The 18,313-nt window shown below is 42.9% G+C and overlaps 1 protein-coding gene across 1 annotated transcript; it reads left to right on the top strand.

Moving 5' to 3' along the window:
* The first annotated feature begins 1,581 nt into the window (after nucleotides 1-1,581).
* Nucleotides 1,582-16,415, top strand: SNAP29 (synaptosome associated protein 29). Its single transcript, XM_033174977.1, has 6 exons — nucleotides 1,582-1,655; nucleotides 8,296-8,664; nucleotides 13,373-13,569; nucleotides 14,096-14,181; nucleotides 14,533-14,637; nucleotides 16,106-16,415. Exons 2-6 carry the CDS (start codon nucleotides 8,440-8,442, stop codon nucleotides 16,261-16,263), a joined length of 771 nt encoding a protein of 256 aa, XP_033030868.1. The 5' UTR covers nucleotides 1,582-1,655; nucleotides 8,296-8,439; the 3' UTR covers nucleotides 16,264-16,415.
* Nucleotides 16,416-18,313: the final 1,898 nt, after the last annotated feature.

Consider the following 18,313-nt stretch of genomic DNA (forward strand, 5'->3'; position numbering starts at 1 on the left):
GCTGAACTACAGCTCCCGCATCGTTTGCTGCCTTTCTTCTTCTTTGGCGAGGGCTGTGCTGGCCGGGGCTGACGGGGGTTGTAGTTCAGCAGCTTCTGGGGGCGGGGAATGGGAGGCGCTACGTGTGCTGCTCTCGAGGTACAGTAATGTACAACCTTGCACATAGAGAGACGTGAGGGGCGGAGAGGGTAGAGCGGCACACGAAGCTGAACTGGTGGTTAAAAGATAAAAGAAATATTGTAATAAATGGGAAAGCGAGCGACTTTTGGAGTGTTTTATGTTTAGAAATGCTGGTGTGAATTTTAATCCTTTTTAGCATGGTATGTTTTAAGGTATCTTACATTCCCTCCCCCGTGATCTTATGGTTTTACCTTTTTGTAAACCGCTGAGGTGGTTGTTGTTTTTTACAACCAAGCGGTGTGTAATTTTATGAAATAAATAACAAATAAATATAATCTGAGCAGGGTTGTGTTTCTTTAACCAAAATGTGCCTGTTCAAGGACCTCACCCAGCCAGTTTAGCCCAATGGTTAAGGCGATGGGAGCTGTATATCTGGGACTCAGAAACTGAGGAAGCTGCTCAGTACTTCGCATTAGGAGAGCGATCTGTTGCAGAAAGTGGTTAGGCACCTTCAGTCGTTGCTCTAATTACTGTATAACGTTATTATTTATTTGACTTATGATGAGTCGCTCATCTCAAAGGAGTCCTCAAGCGACTTACAAAGAAATTAAGAGCCAAAGGCAGCAGCATAATTGTAAAAAAAAGGGAGAGAGAAAATACCTTACAGCAAAACTTTACCATGGCCATAAGCAGACCCAGCAAAGATGCAACAAATTTATTACGCGATAAACGTTCGTTGGCTGCCCAAAACGTGGATTGTTGTAACCCAAGTCGTAAGAAAATATGTCAAGAGTTGCCTGTACTTTACAGGCCCGATTCTAACCATATCTACTCAGCTGCAGCATTTAATTCAATTGGTCAGTGAGTTCTAAATCAGATTTGAGCATACCCCCTAAAATCAAAATACATACTTAAATACTTTGATTTCAGTGAGCCTACTGTAAAGTATGACCAAGTCTGAATCCCAACACCTTCCGATCGAAAAGAACGGAGATTAAACGGATCAAGTGCCGATCCACTTATTCAAGTCTAAAGGCACGGCGCTATGTTTCTACAGCACGTGACAAACATGGCGGCGCCCGCAGCGGCTTCATTCCTGGAATCCCAACCTTTTAAAAAAAAAAAAAAAACGGAGACTCAACGAACTAACTCAGACTAGACTTTGTGTGTATGTGCCCAAAGCCTGTTCACCACTTTTTCTCCTTTCACCAAATCCAATGTCTGCTTCCGCCCACCGTGAGCTGTTCTTCCGAGGATCGAAAAGGTTTGAAATTACTATTTTTTTTATTATTATTTTCTTTCAGACCCCCCCTCTCTCAAGCGGTAGTTGGTTCAGTCCGACCGCGTCCATCTTGTTTTTGTTTCCTCCCTTTCTCTCTGCCCCTCCCATTTTCTCTCTCTCCACCCCCCACCCCCCCGTCTTAGCTGGAGAAGTGGTTTGGCCCGCTTGACCAGCCAGAGGAAAAGAAGGAGAGGAAGCTGACTGGCTCGTGACAGGAAGCAAGAAGGCGGAGAGCGGGGGACGCTGCTGGTGGGTGAGTGAATGGGGGGGGGGCTAGCAAGAAAGCAGTTTTTTCTCTTTTTTCCTCCTTAGAGTGATTTATTTACATCTTATTTACCAGGTTTATACCCCCCCCCCAGCAAAAGGAAATATTCATGGTGCTCACACCCCTCCCCGTGTTTTCTTATCCTCAGAACAACAACCCTGCGAGGGGTGGATGGATCTGAGTCTCTTTGTCCTCCCAACAGCCTTGCGGGGTAGGTTGGGCTGAGAGTTAAGGTGGCTCCTTGGCTGAGCTTCCTGGGGGCTTTTAAGAGCCCACCTTTGGAGGTGCAGAGAGAACACATCGATCCAACATCACCCAGTGAGCTTTGTTGCTGATTTGACAGCTGGGTCCTACCCAGTTTTAGGTCAGGGGCCACTGCACCACAGCACCAGGGCATCGGGGTGCTATTTTTAAAAAATGTTTGATTAACTTACTTTAAATTTGCATTTGTTTTTGTTTAAAAGCTACCCTGAGGACTTAGCTATGGGATAGGTGCCGTACCAACATTTATAAATAAATTTAAAAAAAATACTACCACAGAGCTATGCCAGGGGTTGGGCTAGCAGCAGCCTCATGTTGAGGTTTATATCATGGGTAGGCAAACTAAGGCACAGGGGCCGGATCTGGCCCAATCGCCTTCTTAATCCGGCCTGTGGACGGTCCGGGAATCAGCGTGTTTTACATGAGCAGAATGTGTCCTTTTATTTAAAATGCATCTCTGGGTTGTTTGTAGGGCATAGCAATTCGTTCTTTTTTTCCAAATATAGTCTGGCACCCCACAAGGTCCGAGGGACAGTGGACTGGCCCCCTGCTGAAAATGTTTGCTGACCCTGAAATATGATATACTGTTTATATGTTTATATATATATATATATATATATACACACACACACACACATACATACACATATACAGATACAGATACACATATGATAGATACATAGATAGATGTATATATGAGACAGATAGATGATATATATGTTTGTGTGTATATGTGCACCACTTTGAGGACTATTTGGATCAAACAGCAGGACAGGAGTAAAATAGTACGCAAATGGAATTACTCGTCACACACCTAATTACTCATCACCACAGGTTTATTGCCATCAACGAAAACATGCACACCATGCAGTTCAACATAATCTTAAGTACTGAGCAAAATACAAAGTATAACTAGAGGGCAAAGGGATAGAGAGTTTTTTAAAGCAATCTGGTATTGGTATGTAGTCAAAAAAACAAAACAGCTGGAGACCCAAGTTCAGGACACCCTGTTCTATACCATGGATTGGCAAGCTGGTGCTCTTTGGATGCTTTTCAGTTCCAGCACCCATCTGTCTTGGCCGACGTGGCCAAGGGCCAGGGATGATGTGAACTGTTGCTGAGCAACATCTGGAGGGCCACAGGTTCCCTTTTCGAAACAGGTGGGGATATTCTTTCATCAGATCGCTTTTTAAAAAAAAACCTCTATCCCTTTGCCCTCCAGTTATACTTTGCTTTGTATTTTGCTCAGTACTAAGATTATGTTGCATTGTATGGTGTGTGTTTTTGTTGATGGTAATAAACTAGTGGTGATGAGTAATTAGGTTCATGATAGTAATTCCATTGGCGTACTGGTTTTATTTCTGTCCTGCTGTTTGATCCAAAATAGTCCTCAAAGTGGCTTATTTGTATTTTATTTTTAAACACAAAGTTAGGGCTGCTGCTAGCTAGCCCAACACCTGACATAGGTCTGTGGGTAGTATTTATTTTTAATTTGTTTATTAAAATGTTGGTAAGGTGCCATCCCATTGGCTATGTTCTCAGGGTAGATTTTAACAAAAATTAATGCTAATTTAAAATGGCTAAAATAAGTTAATCAAACATAAAAAATAGCATAATAATAGTAGCCGTGATAAAAATGAAATTAAACACTGAAACAGATTTTAAATGCCTGTGTCTGGTCCTGGAATGATGTCAAGGTGGGCACCAAGTGGGCCTCTTGGAGGGGAGCATTTCATAGCTGGGATTGCCACTACTAAAAAGGCCCTTTCTCTGTATCCTGCCACACTTCACCTGGTGGGGGCACCTTGTAGAGGGCTTCAGAAGACTGTCTTAAGATTTGAGCAGGTACATATGGAGCTAGTTGATCATTTACTACCTTGATTCTAAGCTGTGTGAAATGCCAAAAAGTGTCAAAACTAGCACTTGGAGCTGGGCCCAGGAGCATCTGCATTGTTACTTGCACTTCCTGCAAAGTAAGTCCCAAAGAATTTGGCAACTACCAATTGACAATAGCATGAGTCTCATTGCTCTGTGTGGGCTTGCTTCCAAGTGCATGTGATAAGGATCATCCTGTAACATCCTTGGTGTCTTAGTTTATTATTACTCAGTCAGCCTCTTCTTAGCTTGTGTGATGTTCTTGTCCTAGTGCCCTGTATCATGTGATCAGATCCTAAAGCTAGTATATTTGGGTAAGCCTGCTTCAGCAATACAAGCACGTTGCCTGGATCACAGGGCAGGAAAGGCTGTTAAACAGAGAAGTCTTTAAAGGTAAAGGTACCCCTGACAGTTAGGGTCCAGTCGTGGATGACTCTGGGGTTGCACGCTCATCTCGCTCTATAGGCCGAGGGAGCCGCCGTTTGTTTGCAGACAGTTTCTGGGTCATGTGGCCAGCATGACTAAACCGCTTCTGGCGAACCAGAGCAGAGCACGGAAATGCTGTTTACCTTCCCGCTGGAGCGGTACCTATTTATCTACTTGCACTTTGACGTGCTTTCGAACTGCTGGGTTGGCAGGAGCTGGGACCGAGCAACGGGAAGCTCGCCCCGGTGCGGGGATTCGAACCGCCGACCTTCTGATCGGCAAGCCCTAGGCTCTGTGGTTTAAACCCACAGTTCCACCTGGATCACAGGGCAGGAAAAGGCTATTAACAGAGAAGTCTTTAGCAAGGACCTAACAATGGTTCTGAAACTTCTCTGGGACACAACTTTCAGAATAAAAAATTGATCACCAAAAATTTTATTAATAAGAAATATGTTGCCATAACAAAAGGAAACAACTAGTAGTGCTTGATTTATATATAACTTGGAACACAGCTACTTTATAATATGTCAGAGACCAGGCTGAGGATTACATCTCTGATGAGGAATGGTGGGAAGCTCCCCCTCTTCCTGCTTCCGACCAGGATCCTGAAGCTGCCCTGAAACAGTGGAGCAGTATAGATTTAGAGAATTGGTTTGCAGAAGGACATAGTTCGGAAAACAACAGCTGGGCAGAGCTGAGTGGGGAACAACCAGGAGAAGCAGAACAGGAAGAGAGAGAGATAACTGATTCCAAGTGACGCAGATGACTCAGGGGGAAGTAAGAGGGAAGCTTAATTGAGAGCACCTTCGTTCCAAGAAGGGCTGCGTTCTTTTGCTCTGATCATTAAACACTCTTAAACTGCTAAGAGACTCTTAATTGCTTTGTTCTGCTGATGCACAGCCAAAAGGGGGGGGGGGGAGCCTGACATAATATGATCATGAAACATCCAGAAAGTATAAAATGTATTGGAAGTGTAAAGAAGCAGAGGGAAACTTTTTTTTCACATGTGGTGGACATGTAAAAAAGTAAAAGTATATTGGGAAATGATTTATAATAAATTGAAAAAAATATTTTGGGAATAACCCAGACAGACAGAATGAATGAATGAATCTTTCTTTGCGTCAGCTATCGGCCATAGCAATAAAACAACAATACGATATACAAAGAATAGAAACAAAAATTCAATTATAAAAAATACATTTTAGGGTTTTGAATCAATAGTCAAATAGTGGGTCTTATTCTGATTGCCCCAGCTAAAAAACCTTGCAACCTTTGCTGTCGCCTGTTCATCTTGAACCCAGACAGAAATTCCTAGGTGTCAGAAAAGATTGTTTATGTATGCAACAACTGCGACCCGTGTTGTGTTAGCCCCAAAATGGAAAGTCAGCAAGGTCCCAAGTAAGAGGATTGGCAACTTAAGTTGACAGAAAATGCAGCACTTGCAGATTTAACACATAAGATAAGAGAGCAAGAAGAACATATATTTAAAGAAGTGTGGAAAACATTTGTTGAATATATGGAAAATTATATACAGCTGAAAACGCTGGCAGCACTAAGATAACTTCGAGAGTAAATTTTTTTTGACAAATGCAAAAGTGGAAAACTGATTTGAATAGTTATAATATAGTAAAATGTGCAGGAATGTATGATACGTAAAATGAACCATGGAAGGAGAGAAGCGAAGTCATTGGATATCCAAAATATAGTTTTCAATTAGTCTTCTCCAGCACTGTTCAAATGGCAATTCTGGATCGCAACTAGGGTTGTCCTCCGTATCACTTGATGCTCTTGCTCTCATTTTGAAAAGATACCCATATTCTGGAAACAAATATATACAGGTATATACAGTCGTACCTTAGAAGTCGAACGGAATCTGTTCCGGGTGTCCGTTCTACTTCCAAATGTTCAGAAACCAAAGCACAGCTTCTGATTGGCTGCAGGAAGCCGCGGAAGCCCCGTGGGACGTTCAGCTTCCAAAAATAGTTTGCAAACCAGAACACTCTCTTCCGGGTTTGCGGCGTTCAGGAGCCAAAACATTCAAGAACTAAGCAGTTCGAAAACCAAGGTACGACTGTCCTAACAACTGATATGTTTAAATGTCCTTGAATTTCCCCACCACACTTGCCATCCTCTCCTGACACACCCTTCGAGAACCACTGACCTAATATCCACATACCTGTAGGAAATCCCACATACCTGTAGTAAGTAAAACATTGCTAAGGCTGTGCTTCGGGTGGCCATGTTGGGGCAGACTTCAGAGTGCCTCCCTTAAGGCTGCAGTGACCAGTCTTGTTGAGAGATGTGAAATACTTCCTGGCGGAATGGCGGATGCCAACCCCTTGATCTCACATGGAGTGGCCATCTACATATTGCAGGCCCTGAAACTCGGGACCACCTTTTTGGCTAACTTCCCTTAGCCTTAGTCCTATGTACCTTCCTGAAATGGACTCTGTCGTCATGCCCTGCTATTGCTCTTTATTTTATTTGTATTTTCCAGCACGATTTTACTTCCAATGTTTTAACTGTATCTGTTGTATTTTTTGTATAATTGTGCCAGGCCACTGCCTGGTCTTTCACTATGTGCTATGGCCATGTGGCTAATGCAATAAATAAATTGATTGATTGAGAGATGTGAGCAATATAGGCCTTCAAAATGCTATTTGATCTGGTCAGGAGGGGCTTGCACAATGCAGTGACTCAGGTTGTCCTGAGACAAGGAACGGTTAATCAAGCTCTGAGATTAGGCCAGGAAGTGCTCTTACATTTTAAACTTAACTGTGCTGATAAGGACCCTACACCAAAAAAAAAACAACCTCCAGTAAAGTTTCTAGGGTTTGCAAAAGGGGTATGTTGACAGTATGGCCAAAATGGGAAGCCATTTGTCTTAGTGGCAGAACTTGCAGCACAGCTGAATTCTCTATTAGTGTCTGCTTGAGGATAGTTTGATCCATGATTACCGCAACCTCCTCTGTTTTTCAACCAGCTTAAAGCAAGGATGCATCGAGTTTGAAAGGTGACCTCTTTGTAGCATCGGAAGTGGTTTAAATGGAAAGATGAGGCAAATGTATACCATGGGACTGGTATAAATCGAAAGCTGATAAGATCTGAGCTTCTCCCACATCCACATACTAGTTCCTGCTTCCATGGATGGGCCATTCCATGAAAAATGAGCCTGATAAGAAAAAAAATGTTTTTTAAAATATACTTATTTTACTTAGTTTCATTAACTAAACATATTAAAGTGCAATATTCCAAAAAAAAGAAAGAATTGGATTTTTTTTCATGAGAATTTCAACTTGAAGTTTCAGTATCACTTTTCTGATTGTGTATTTACATTCTTACACATGTGTGAATACCAAAAAACATGGTCCAAGTGTCCCACCCGTGACAATGGAATGGCCCGGATCTAAACATACAATGCATGTTGAGAAAACACTACTGTCAAAAGGCAGGTACTCTAGCTATGAAAACACACTGGCAAAGCAGGCAGTTTGAGATGTTTGAAGCAAATGAGTTGAGCCACATGGTACGGAGGAAGGCAAGAATGTGGCTTGGTTCCATCCATTTTGGGTCATCTGGAGCAGTTTGCTATTTCCTGACTTGATAATTGACTTGCCCTTTCATCTAACAAGCCTCTGGCACACTAATCCGAACTGCATGACCTGTCAGAATTTGGAGAAAAGTGGAGCAAAACTGTATTTCAATAGCTTTGAGCTGGGGGAGGAGCTCTCATATGTTCCTATATGGTGTAGTGGTTAAGAGCGGTAGTCTAGTAATCTGGTGAACCGGGTTCACGTCTCCGCTCCTCCACATGCAGCTGCTGGGTGACCTTGGGCTAGTCACACTTCTTTGAAGTCTCTCAGCCTCACTCACCTCACAGAGTGTTTGTTGTGGGGGAGGAAGGGAAAGGAGAATGTGAGCCGCTTTGAGACTCCTTCGGGTAGTGATAAAGCGGGATATCAAATCCAAACTCCTCTTCTTCTTCTTCTTCTTCTTCTTCTTATGTGTTCTGTCAAATCATTTCAATCTGTGTTTAAATTTACCTACAACTCACTTCTTTTCACAGAATCCGGCTTTCCATCCCGTCGTTGCTGGCGATCTCTGACATGAAGGCATCGATCTGGGTCTGAAAACATCGGTCTGGTTTCGTTCTAGTCTGCCTTTTGTCTACATTCACGCATAGAAAAGAACTGAACTCCGAGCTGCAATTATGTCGGCTTACTCAAAAAGCTACAATCCTTTTGACGAAGATGAGGACGAGGACTTAAAGCCAGTCAAGTGGAATGAAAGTAATGAGCCCCCTAGGGAAGGGGCGGAGAGACAGAGGTACCTGCAGCAAGAAGTCCTGAGGCGGTCCCAGGCCACTGTGGACAGCAGCAACCGCGCCCTGTCCCTCGTTTATGAGTCTGAGCATATTGGCGTAGCTGCATCAGAGGTAAACAAGAATCTTGAGATAGACCTTGCCGTAGTTTATGGGGAGTATATTTGATAAAAGTACTTTCTTCAATATTTTTCCTATAACAATGTCAACTTATGAGTTACTTAGGGACGTGGGTGGCACTGTGGTCTAAACCACAGAGCCTAGGGCTTGCCGATAAGAAGGTCAGTGGTTCGAATCCCTGTGACAGGGTGAGCTCCCGTTGTTCGGTCCCAGCTCCTGCCCACCTAGCAGTTCGAAAGCACACCAAAGTGCAAGTAGATAAATAGGTACCACTCCGGCGGGAAGGTTAACAGCATTTCCATGCGCTGCTCTGGTTTGCCAGAAGCGGCTTACTCATGCTAGCCACATGACCTGGAAGCTGTTTGCAGACAAATGCCGGCTCCCTCGGCCAATAAAGCGAGATGAGTGCTGCAACCCCAGAGTCGTCCTCGACTGGACCTAACGGTCAGGGGTACCTTTGCCTTTATGTGTTACTTAGAAGTGAGTGGATTGATTTCAGTGCAGTTTACGTGCAAGTGTTTAGGATCAGAGTCTGAGAACTGACAAAAAAAAAACCTGGATGCTTCATTAGGGATAAAAGCCGCATGATGATTTTGAGTACATACTCAAATGCCCTTTCAGAAATGGCAGACTTTCAGAGTCTGTCCACACGTTTATTTCCAACATTCTTTCAAAGTATAAGGGACCAGCTCGTGCCAGTTACAACATCTCAAGTCGTTGGTTCTGTGCACCATATGCCTTTATATCTTGGTTTCATTGAAGACGTGACAGTACATTCATGCAATAAATTTTGTTGGGAAATGATTGTGATGGGCAAGTGGAATTGAGCAGGTGTAAAAGGACATCTCTCTCAAGGAGATGGACTTTTTGTCTCAGATCACGATGTCTTGTTTCTTGAGATATATATATATCTGAGACTTGCTGAAGATGTACATTGCACCTATCATTTGTAAATGTGCTTGATTTCTAAGCCAGTGGCTAGAAAGGAGAGCAGGCCAACTTCAGCCACTTCCTGCACACACCTGACTACATAGTCTTTCCTATTAATCATTTCCTTTAATTATGAAGCCAAGACTTGAATCACTGCTAGGCATCTTTGGTAGGCAGAACCACAAATATAAGGCCTCCTGGATTGTCTTTCTAGAAGTGAGGCTGTTTTTTTTTAAAAAAAATAATAATACAGTGGTGCCTCGGTTTATGAACATACTCCGTTCTGGAAGTCCGTTCTTAAACCGAGGCGCGCTTTCTCTGATGAGGCCTCCCACCGCTGGTGCCCTTCCACTGTTCAGATTCCGTTCGTAGACAGGTAAAATTCTCAAACCAAGACACTATTTCCTGTTTTGCTGAGTTTGTAAACTAAATCGTTCTTAAACCGGACTGTTCTTGAACCAAGGTACCACTGTAAATCAAAAGATTAGCACAGGGGTCAGCAAACTTTTTCAGCAGGGGGCTGGTCCACTGTCCCTCAGACCTTGTGAGGGGGCCGGACTATATTTTGGAAAAAAAAAATATGAACGAATTCCTATGCCCCACAAATAACCCAGAGGTGCATTTTAAATAAAAGGACACATTCTACTCAAGTAAAAACACGCTGATTCCCGGACTGTCCGCGGGCCGCATTTAGAAGGCGATTGGGCCGCATCCGGCCACCGGGCCTTAGTTTGGGGACCCCTGGACTAGCAGTTATTAGCTGTTCTTCAATTTTTCTTGGTATGATTGGGGCAATCTTGTGCTGCCTTTTATCCTAATAAGCTTATTGTGGGGCCTTGGCTCTCCAGCCATACAAGTGCTTAACTCTGGGTTCAAATTATTCCATTCATATACATATTTAAACCAAAGTCCAAGAGACTGAGTACCCTGAATTGGAGCATCCCTGGTTCCAATCTTTCCAGGTGGACTGAGGCAAGCCATTGCTGGCTTCAGCCCCCCCATCTGCAATATGGGGACAGTAGAGGCCTGGCTTGCATTGTTGTTAGGAATATTATAAGAAGATGCTGCATGTGAAGTGTTTTGAACTTCTGAAAGCACTAGGAATGAGTGCTAGTTCTGTCCTCTCCAACCGTGGGTGTTGATTTCTTCAAGTGTGGTGCAAATGAAATTGTATACTTGGTTCATCTCCTTCAGATCATATGACAATTGTGTCCCAGATTGTGTTATAAAACTAGGAAATGAAAATTGAAACAAGCTCATAAAAATATTTTTTAAGTACAGTGGAAGCTCAGGTTGCGAACATGATCCATGCGGGAGGCATGTTCGCAACCTGCAGCATTCGCAACCCGCAGCACAGCTTCTGCGCATGCATGGGTTGCGATTTGGCGCTTATGCGCAAAGCGTGATTTAGAGCTTCTGCGCATGTGCGAGCGCCAAACCCGGAAGTAACCCGTTCCAGTACTTCCAGGCAGGGTGGATTTGATTTAAATCAAAATGATTTAAATCACTAGTCAGTAAGGCTCAGGGCTGATTTAAATATATTAAAAAAATCTGATTTAAATCAGGGGGTTTTATTTAAATCGGCCCTGAGCCTTACTGACTAGTGATTTAAATCGTGATTTAAATCAGTTTGATTTAAATCAAATGCACCCTGCTTCCAGGTTCGGTTCGGTGTGCAACCCGAAAACGCGCAACCTGAAGCGGCCGTAACCCAAGGTATGACTGTAATAATAATAATCAAGGTTGAAATCTATCCAAGTTGTTGTTTTTCCTAGTCTATAGAGAAGCTACATTTTAACTGAACTGCAGTGTTTTCTGGAGGCTGAAGCTGAAGCCAAAAGGAGCCTTTCCTGCTCCCTGGGAAAATTATCAGACCTTATCTGAAAGAGTCTTGTGATCAGACTAGAGGGAAATTGGGCAGAGAGACTGCAGTCTTTTGTTCTTCACTTGTAGGTACCGTAGGAATTTGGACCGGCAAATATTCCAGGTAGTGGTTTGGTTGTTGTTTTTTAATTAAAAAAAAGCTAAAAGGAGCAGATCATGAAATGAGCAGGTGCCCTTCTGTAGGCAGGTGAGGTTTAATTAGGCATCAGCAGAGTCTTCACATCTTAGCTTCCTCGTGCCTTCAGCAAATCTTACTGCATAAATGTTATAGAAGAAATAGAATTCAAGAAAATACCATGGAGATAGAAAGGATTACTGCTTAGTATTTCTCATCACCATCACATCAGCATTACGCAGCAACTTGCTAAAGAAATCTAGTGAACCAAAGGGCTTCTTTTCCACATCGTACTAAATCTTTGTTTAGTGCACATGCATGATCTGAAAGAACCCCAAGCAAACCCTTGGGATCACTTTCCTGATCGTCATCAACTCCTGTATACTCAGAAGGAGGGACATCGCAAGCATTTAATCCCTCTTTCCCAGAGTCTTGCCTTGTCATTTCTTTCTAGCCACAGACTACGGTCCAAAACAAACTCTGGTTAGTTAAACAAGCCAAACCCATGACTTGAAGCGACTTTGTTCTGAAACTGATCGGAGTTTGTTTTAAGTCAACGGTCTCTGGTTTTCAGAACATGACGATCCAGATTTCTGGGTAAGGGGAACTACTGGCGAAGAACTCATTCCAGCTATACTGGAGGGAAAAGGGGGAACCCAAGGCTTTGCTTGGGTTCGTTCCAGCTTGTGCTAAATTGTGGATTAGCATGAGACAAAAGAAGGCACTTATTCGCACAGCACATAGTTAAACTGTGGAACTCACTGCCACAAGAGGCAGTGATAGCCACCAACTTGGATGGCTTTAGAAAAGGATTAGACAACCATGAAATCCCAAGAGAAGATAGAACAGTCTTTATGTATGCTACAACAGCAGCAAGAATTTTATTAGCAAAAAACTGGAAGACAAAAGAAATACCAACGATAGAAGAATGGCAGATGAAAATGATGGACTATATGGAGCTTGCTGAACTGACTGGGAAACTCCGAAACCAGAGGGACGACGCAGTGGAGAAAGATTGGAAGAAATTTAAAGTATATCTAAAGAACTATGTTAAGATTAGTATTTAAAAAATAAGCAGGAAGATTAGATAGGCAGCAGATATAGAAGTTTGATAAGGTGTAAAAATAGATGAAGTAATGTTAAGGTTATTTGATAAGACAAGGTGATAGTTGTATTAACATGAGAATATAAAATGTGAAGAAATTACCAAAGATGATTTTTAAGGAACGCAGATGGAGAGGACGTGGGGAAGTCAAATTACAATGATATAAAAGAAGGATAGACTTAAATAAGTGTTTTTTATTATTTTTCTTTTTGTATTTTGTTGTAATGTTTTTTATTGTTTGTATTGTTTGTTTATGTATTGTTAAAAATTAATTTAAAAAATTGCGGGGGGGGGGGAATAGAAAAGGATTAGGCAAACTCATAGAGCCAAAGGCTATCATTGGCTACTAGCCATTTTGGCTATGCTGTGCTTCCATGGTCAGAAGAAGTGATGCTTCTGAATCCCAGTTGCTGGAAACCTAAAGAAGTGAGAGTGCTCTTGCGCTCGGGTCCTACTTGAGAGCTTCCTGCAGGCAGCTGGTTGACCACTGTGAGAACAGGATGCTGGGCTGGATGAGCCATTGGCCTGATCCAGCATATTCTTCTCATGTTCTTCTTGAGTGGCAATACAGCCAGGGAGTGCAATTCTCGAAACCCGGTTCTTTGCGAAGTTAAAACATTTCGCGGTGCTTTCCTTCAGCCCCGCTAAAAACTCTTTGTTTTCCGTAGGAGCTCACACGGCAAGGCGAGGTACTGAAGCGCAGCGAACGAATGGTGGATAAGATGGATCAAGATCTGAAAACAAGTCAGAGACACATCAACAGCATTAAGAGTGTGTTTGGTGGCTTTGTGAATTACTTCAAAGCCAAGCCACAGGAGATCAAGATTGAGCAGAACGGGGCTGCCGAATACCAAGCGAGCAACAAGTAAGCAGCCCAAATTCTCTTCCCAGCTAGGAAAGGTATAAAACGTGGCACCTGGGAGTCAGAGAGCAGGGGTGGAAGCCCAGGTTGCAGGTGGAGGTTTGGACTTCAGTTTCATCCCAGCATTCTTCAGTGGGGCTAGGAAAGATTCAAATCACATTGCAATCACATCAGAACGTGGTACTTACGTTTACCTTTGGACCATTCTCAGCAAAGTCAGGAAAGATGCAAAAGGCATCAAAATGTAGTATTTGAAGCAAGGCCTTTTGGACATTTTGCTTTCCTGGTAGTTCCATCCTTGGACTTTTTAAGATCAGTGCATCCCCATGTTTCTTTTGAAAAGGGTTTTCCCCCTACCCTGTAGACTAATTCTGAACTGATCAGGAGCCAGGGAGGTGAGGGAACAACAGCAAATGTGTGTGGGTGTGGAAACACTGCAGAAAGGGAAATAATATTTTTTAAGCCATTGCCCTTAATGCAGTGCCTATTTGGACACTGGAAATGGTACCTATCTTTTCTCTATCTCCAGATTGAAAGAAGCCATATCCATTAGCAAAGAACAGGAGTCAAAGTACCAGGAGAGTCATCCAAACCTACGAAAGTTGGATAATTCAGGTTTGTTTAAACTTGTTTAAAGGGCCATGCCAGGCCTGGAGGAGTTGGACATTCAGGGTTTTTTGGTATGGCAGTTCTTGATAGAAGCCAAATTTGCATCTTAACTAGGCTGCAAAAGCAGGAATAGTGATTTGGCAGGTCTGCAAGTAAGAAAAGGATTGCATTGTTCATTCCCAATTACAAACCACCTTAAATTAATAATTATGTGTTCCAGTAATTCAGTATAAAGCCATACTTGCCATAAGGCACACATGCTACATTAAAATAGTTCTCTTTTAAAAAAATAAAAGAACTGGAGCCATCAACTGGTGCTTGGTGAATGTCTAAAAGCTCACCTTTTCTCCTTTCCAGAGCATAGTTCCACTGGAACCAGTTCAGAGTCTTCGTTCCCACCTGATAGTTACCCAAGGAATCAACACCTCCGAGCTTACCATCAGAAAGTCGATAACAACTTAGGTGAGTAGTGACAGCCTGAACTTTGTAACACTTAATCCCAGCTCCTTACCTGAAATTGAGTCTCTTTGATTCCTTTGGGCCTTTCTCCCAAGCAGAGAGAAGCATGTGTTCCTGTTTTCAATTCTCATTTCATGGAAATAGGAGGTGATGGGGAAATGATTAACATTAATATTTATTAATAATAATTCAGTTAGTGGCTTGCTACATAAGAAGTCCTCAAACAACTTGAAAAACAAGAATGTAGGACAGTTATTAGTCATCCTCTGTTGATTAATCAGGGGGTATAGAAGGAACTGGAGTAGTGAAAGGATATGGCAGGGTGACAGCAGACAGACAGGTTGCTTTGCTGCGCAATGCTTCCTCCTGCAAAATTGTCAACAAGAGCTCTGTTCCCTGCACAACGGGAGTAGAAGAGCTTTTGGCCCTCCAGTTGTTTCTGAACTTCAACTTCCATCATCCCCAGCAAGCATGGCCAATGGCCAGGGGAATTGGAAGTTGTAGTTCAGCAACATTGGGGGGGCAGGGGAGCAAAGCTTCCTCTCCCTTGCTGTACAAAAATTAAGGGATGCACAATAGCAGCTGCTCTCATTAGATTCTGCAAGTTGCACTTTTGACTGCCAAAAATTAAGTGGATGTGGTTAACTACTAACTGCTGCTCAAAAAGACAGTGGTCGTGAGCTGGTAGAGGATCAGAAATAGGAACATGTTTGAAGGCAGCAGTGCTCTCTTTACCTTAACGTTTCTGAGCACAATTCAAAGTGTTGGTGCTGACCTTTAAAGCCCTAAACAGCCTCGGCCCAGTATACCTGAAGGAGCATCTCCACACCCATCGTTTTGCCCGGACACTGAGATCCAGCTCCGAGGGCCTTCTGGCGGTTCCCTCCCTGCAAGAAGTGAGGTTGCAGGGAATCAGGCAGAGGGCCTTCTTGGTAGTGGTGCCCTCCTATGAGATGTCAAGGAAATAAACAACTATCTGACTTTTAGAAGACATCTGAAGGCAGCCCTGTTTAGGGAAGTTTTTAATGTTTGATGTCCTATTGTGCTTTTAATTCTGTTGGGAACCGCCCAGAGTGCCTGGGGAAACCTATCCAGGTGGGTGCGGTATAAATAACCATAATCATGATTTATTATTTACAGAGGTAGCTGCATTAATTTGTACAAAAAAATAGTCCTGTGACACTGTAAAGGCTAACAATTGCAAGAGCCCACCCTGAATGGTAAACCCAGCCAGATGGGCGGGGTATAAACAATAAATTATTATTATTATTATTATTATTATTATTATTATTATTATTATTATTATTATTCCGAAGCCACAGAAAAAGAACAACCATCCTCTTTAACTATTGGCTCCTTCGCTCAGAATATTCTCGGAGCAGCTACTTTATTATGAATTGACTTCCCAAACATATTTCCTGCCTTGTATCCTTGCTCTTAACCCTGCTCCATTGTCTCCGTCGATTTGCAGATGAAATGTCCTCTGGGCTGGGCCGCCTGAAAAACCTCGCTCTTGGCCTACAGTCTGAAATTGACGAGCAGGATGAAATTCTGGATCGCCTCACCACAAAGGTGGGGACTCTGGACATCAATATTAAAAGCACGGACAAAAAGATCAAGGAGCTTTAAGGGAGATCCAAGTCTCTCGCCTACACACAAGAACTTGATTCCTTTTATACAGCTGGAGATCATCTTGCTATCTGGGAAACAACCAGCATACGAAAAATGGGTTTATGTGACTGATTTGCCTTGTGATTAAAGACGAATAACCTGAAGTGCAATATGAGAGATTTTAAACCACCTTCTTTTACGTATGCATGCCCAAGGGTACTTTTAACCATTGCCTCTTTAAGCTTCTGATTTTGGGGTACAGTGGAACCTTGGTTTTCGAACGCAATCCATTCCGGAAGACCGCTCGACTTCTGAAACATTCGAAAACCGGGGATCAGTGGGCAAAATCCATTGAAAAAAATGGATAAACACGCCGTGGAAGCCGTTTGACTTCCGAGGCATGTTCAAAAATGGAAGCAATTACTTCCAGGTTTCCGGCATTTGTTTTTTTTTTAAATATAATTTTTATTATTTTTACATTAAACTACGATTAATACTACATTCAAACAAAAACTTTCTTACATTCATCCTTGGCTAACAAGCCATGACTTCCCTCAACCCCTTCACATGGCTTTCTTATTTATAACTTAACATTATACTTCTTAAATCAACCATTGCTTACAACTATCAAACAAAAAAAAAAATTCTTACTACTATCCTACTTACAATGATAACTCTACAAATGGTTTCCGGCATTTGGGTTCTGAATCGTTCAGCTTCTGGGGCGCTCGAAACCGAGGTTCCACTGTATATGCCTCAATTCCAGACACAGTATATGCCATCTATTAAGTGCTCTTTGGCCTTAATTGTAGTGAGTGTTCAGTATAGTGAGAGTGTGTGCATTGCCTTGTTTCACAACAGGCATTGTTCGTTCATTACATTCTTGGAAATCACTCTTATGTGAGTAGCAGAGCAGCACTAAATGAATTCATCTTGCATTTCAAAGCTGGGGCACACCGATAAGCTTCAGGAGCGGCCTATGAAAATCGGACGCCGTGCCCTAGAAACAGTGCAACAATATTAATAAATCAGTGGTTCCAGCGATTTCCCCTCTCTAATAACATTGAAATACTTAAGTGGTGCCAGTGTGAATAAGAATGCACTTTGCCAGGACTGCATATTGGATATGTCAAAGCTTGTAATTCTACACTGCAGGTACAAAACCACATGCCCTGTGTGGTTTTGGACCTTTGCTTTCCCAAAACAAAAATGCTTTTGCAACAGAGTGCTGCTGCAAAACCAGTGTGCCGTCTGGCATGCAGACTTCCCCTTATTGCTCTGGTCATGTCTAAAGGAACTCATGAGTCCTAACCAAAACCTGCAGCCATCTGCTTTGTACCTGCTTGTGGTATTAGTTTGAGATCTTTCTATCTAGGCTTACAATGGGTGGGTGGGGGGGCTCCAGACTGCAAAGATCTTGGCCTGCCGTGTGTTTGTGTCCAGTTAGCCCTGCTATGCCATTTTTCTCATGACGACAGCTGATGGGGCAGGAAGGCAGGGTTAAATCCTGTGTTGGTTGCATGTTCCTGTTCCCAGCAGGGTACAGATGTGCACAGCCAAAGCGGCAGGATTTAACTCTTATTATTCATTATTATTATTTGTACCCCGCCCATCCGGCTGAGTTTCCCCAGCCACTCTGGTTTTGATGAGTTTCTGATGAGTGGGACTTAAATCTTGCTCTGTTTGCCATGATTCCATGTAAACCCCTTCCCGATTCAGGAAGGTGGTTGTGTGGAATCTCTTGCAAAAAACAATTTTGTTTTAGCAGCACCTTCCAACTTCAAAGCATCTTGCAGCTGACATCATTGTGTCTTGACGGGTGATTGGCAGGTTGTCAGCCACATATGTGTCAGATTAGGCTCGCAAGACCCATCCCTGTAGAACCAAAAGGGTTCCCCATTCCTGTCCTACAAGGGTCCCATTGCTAAAATAGGCACCATACTGCCCAACTAGGGACATGAGTGGCGCTGTGGTCTAAACCACCGTGCCTCTTGCACTTGCCGAATCCCCACGACAGGATGAGCTCCCATTTATCTGTCCCAGCTCCTGCCAAACTAGCAGTTCGAAA

Source organism: Lacerta agilis, chromosome 17 (assembly GCF_009819535.1).
Source record: "Lacerta agilis isolate rLacAgi1 chromosome 17, rLacAgi1.pri, whole genome shotgun sequence".
NCBI lineage: Eukaryota > Metazoa > Chordata > Lepidosauria > Squamata > Lacertidae > Lacerta > Lacerta agilis.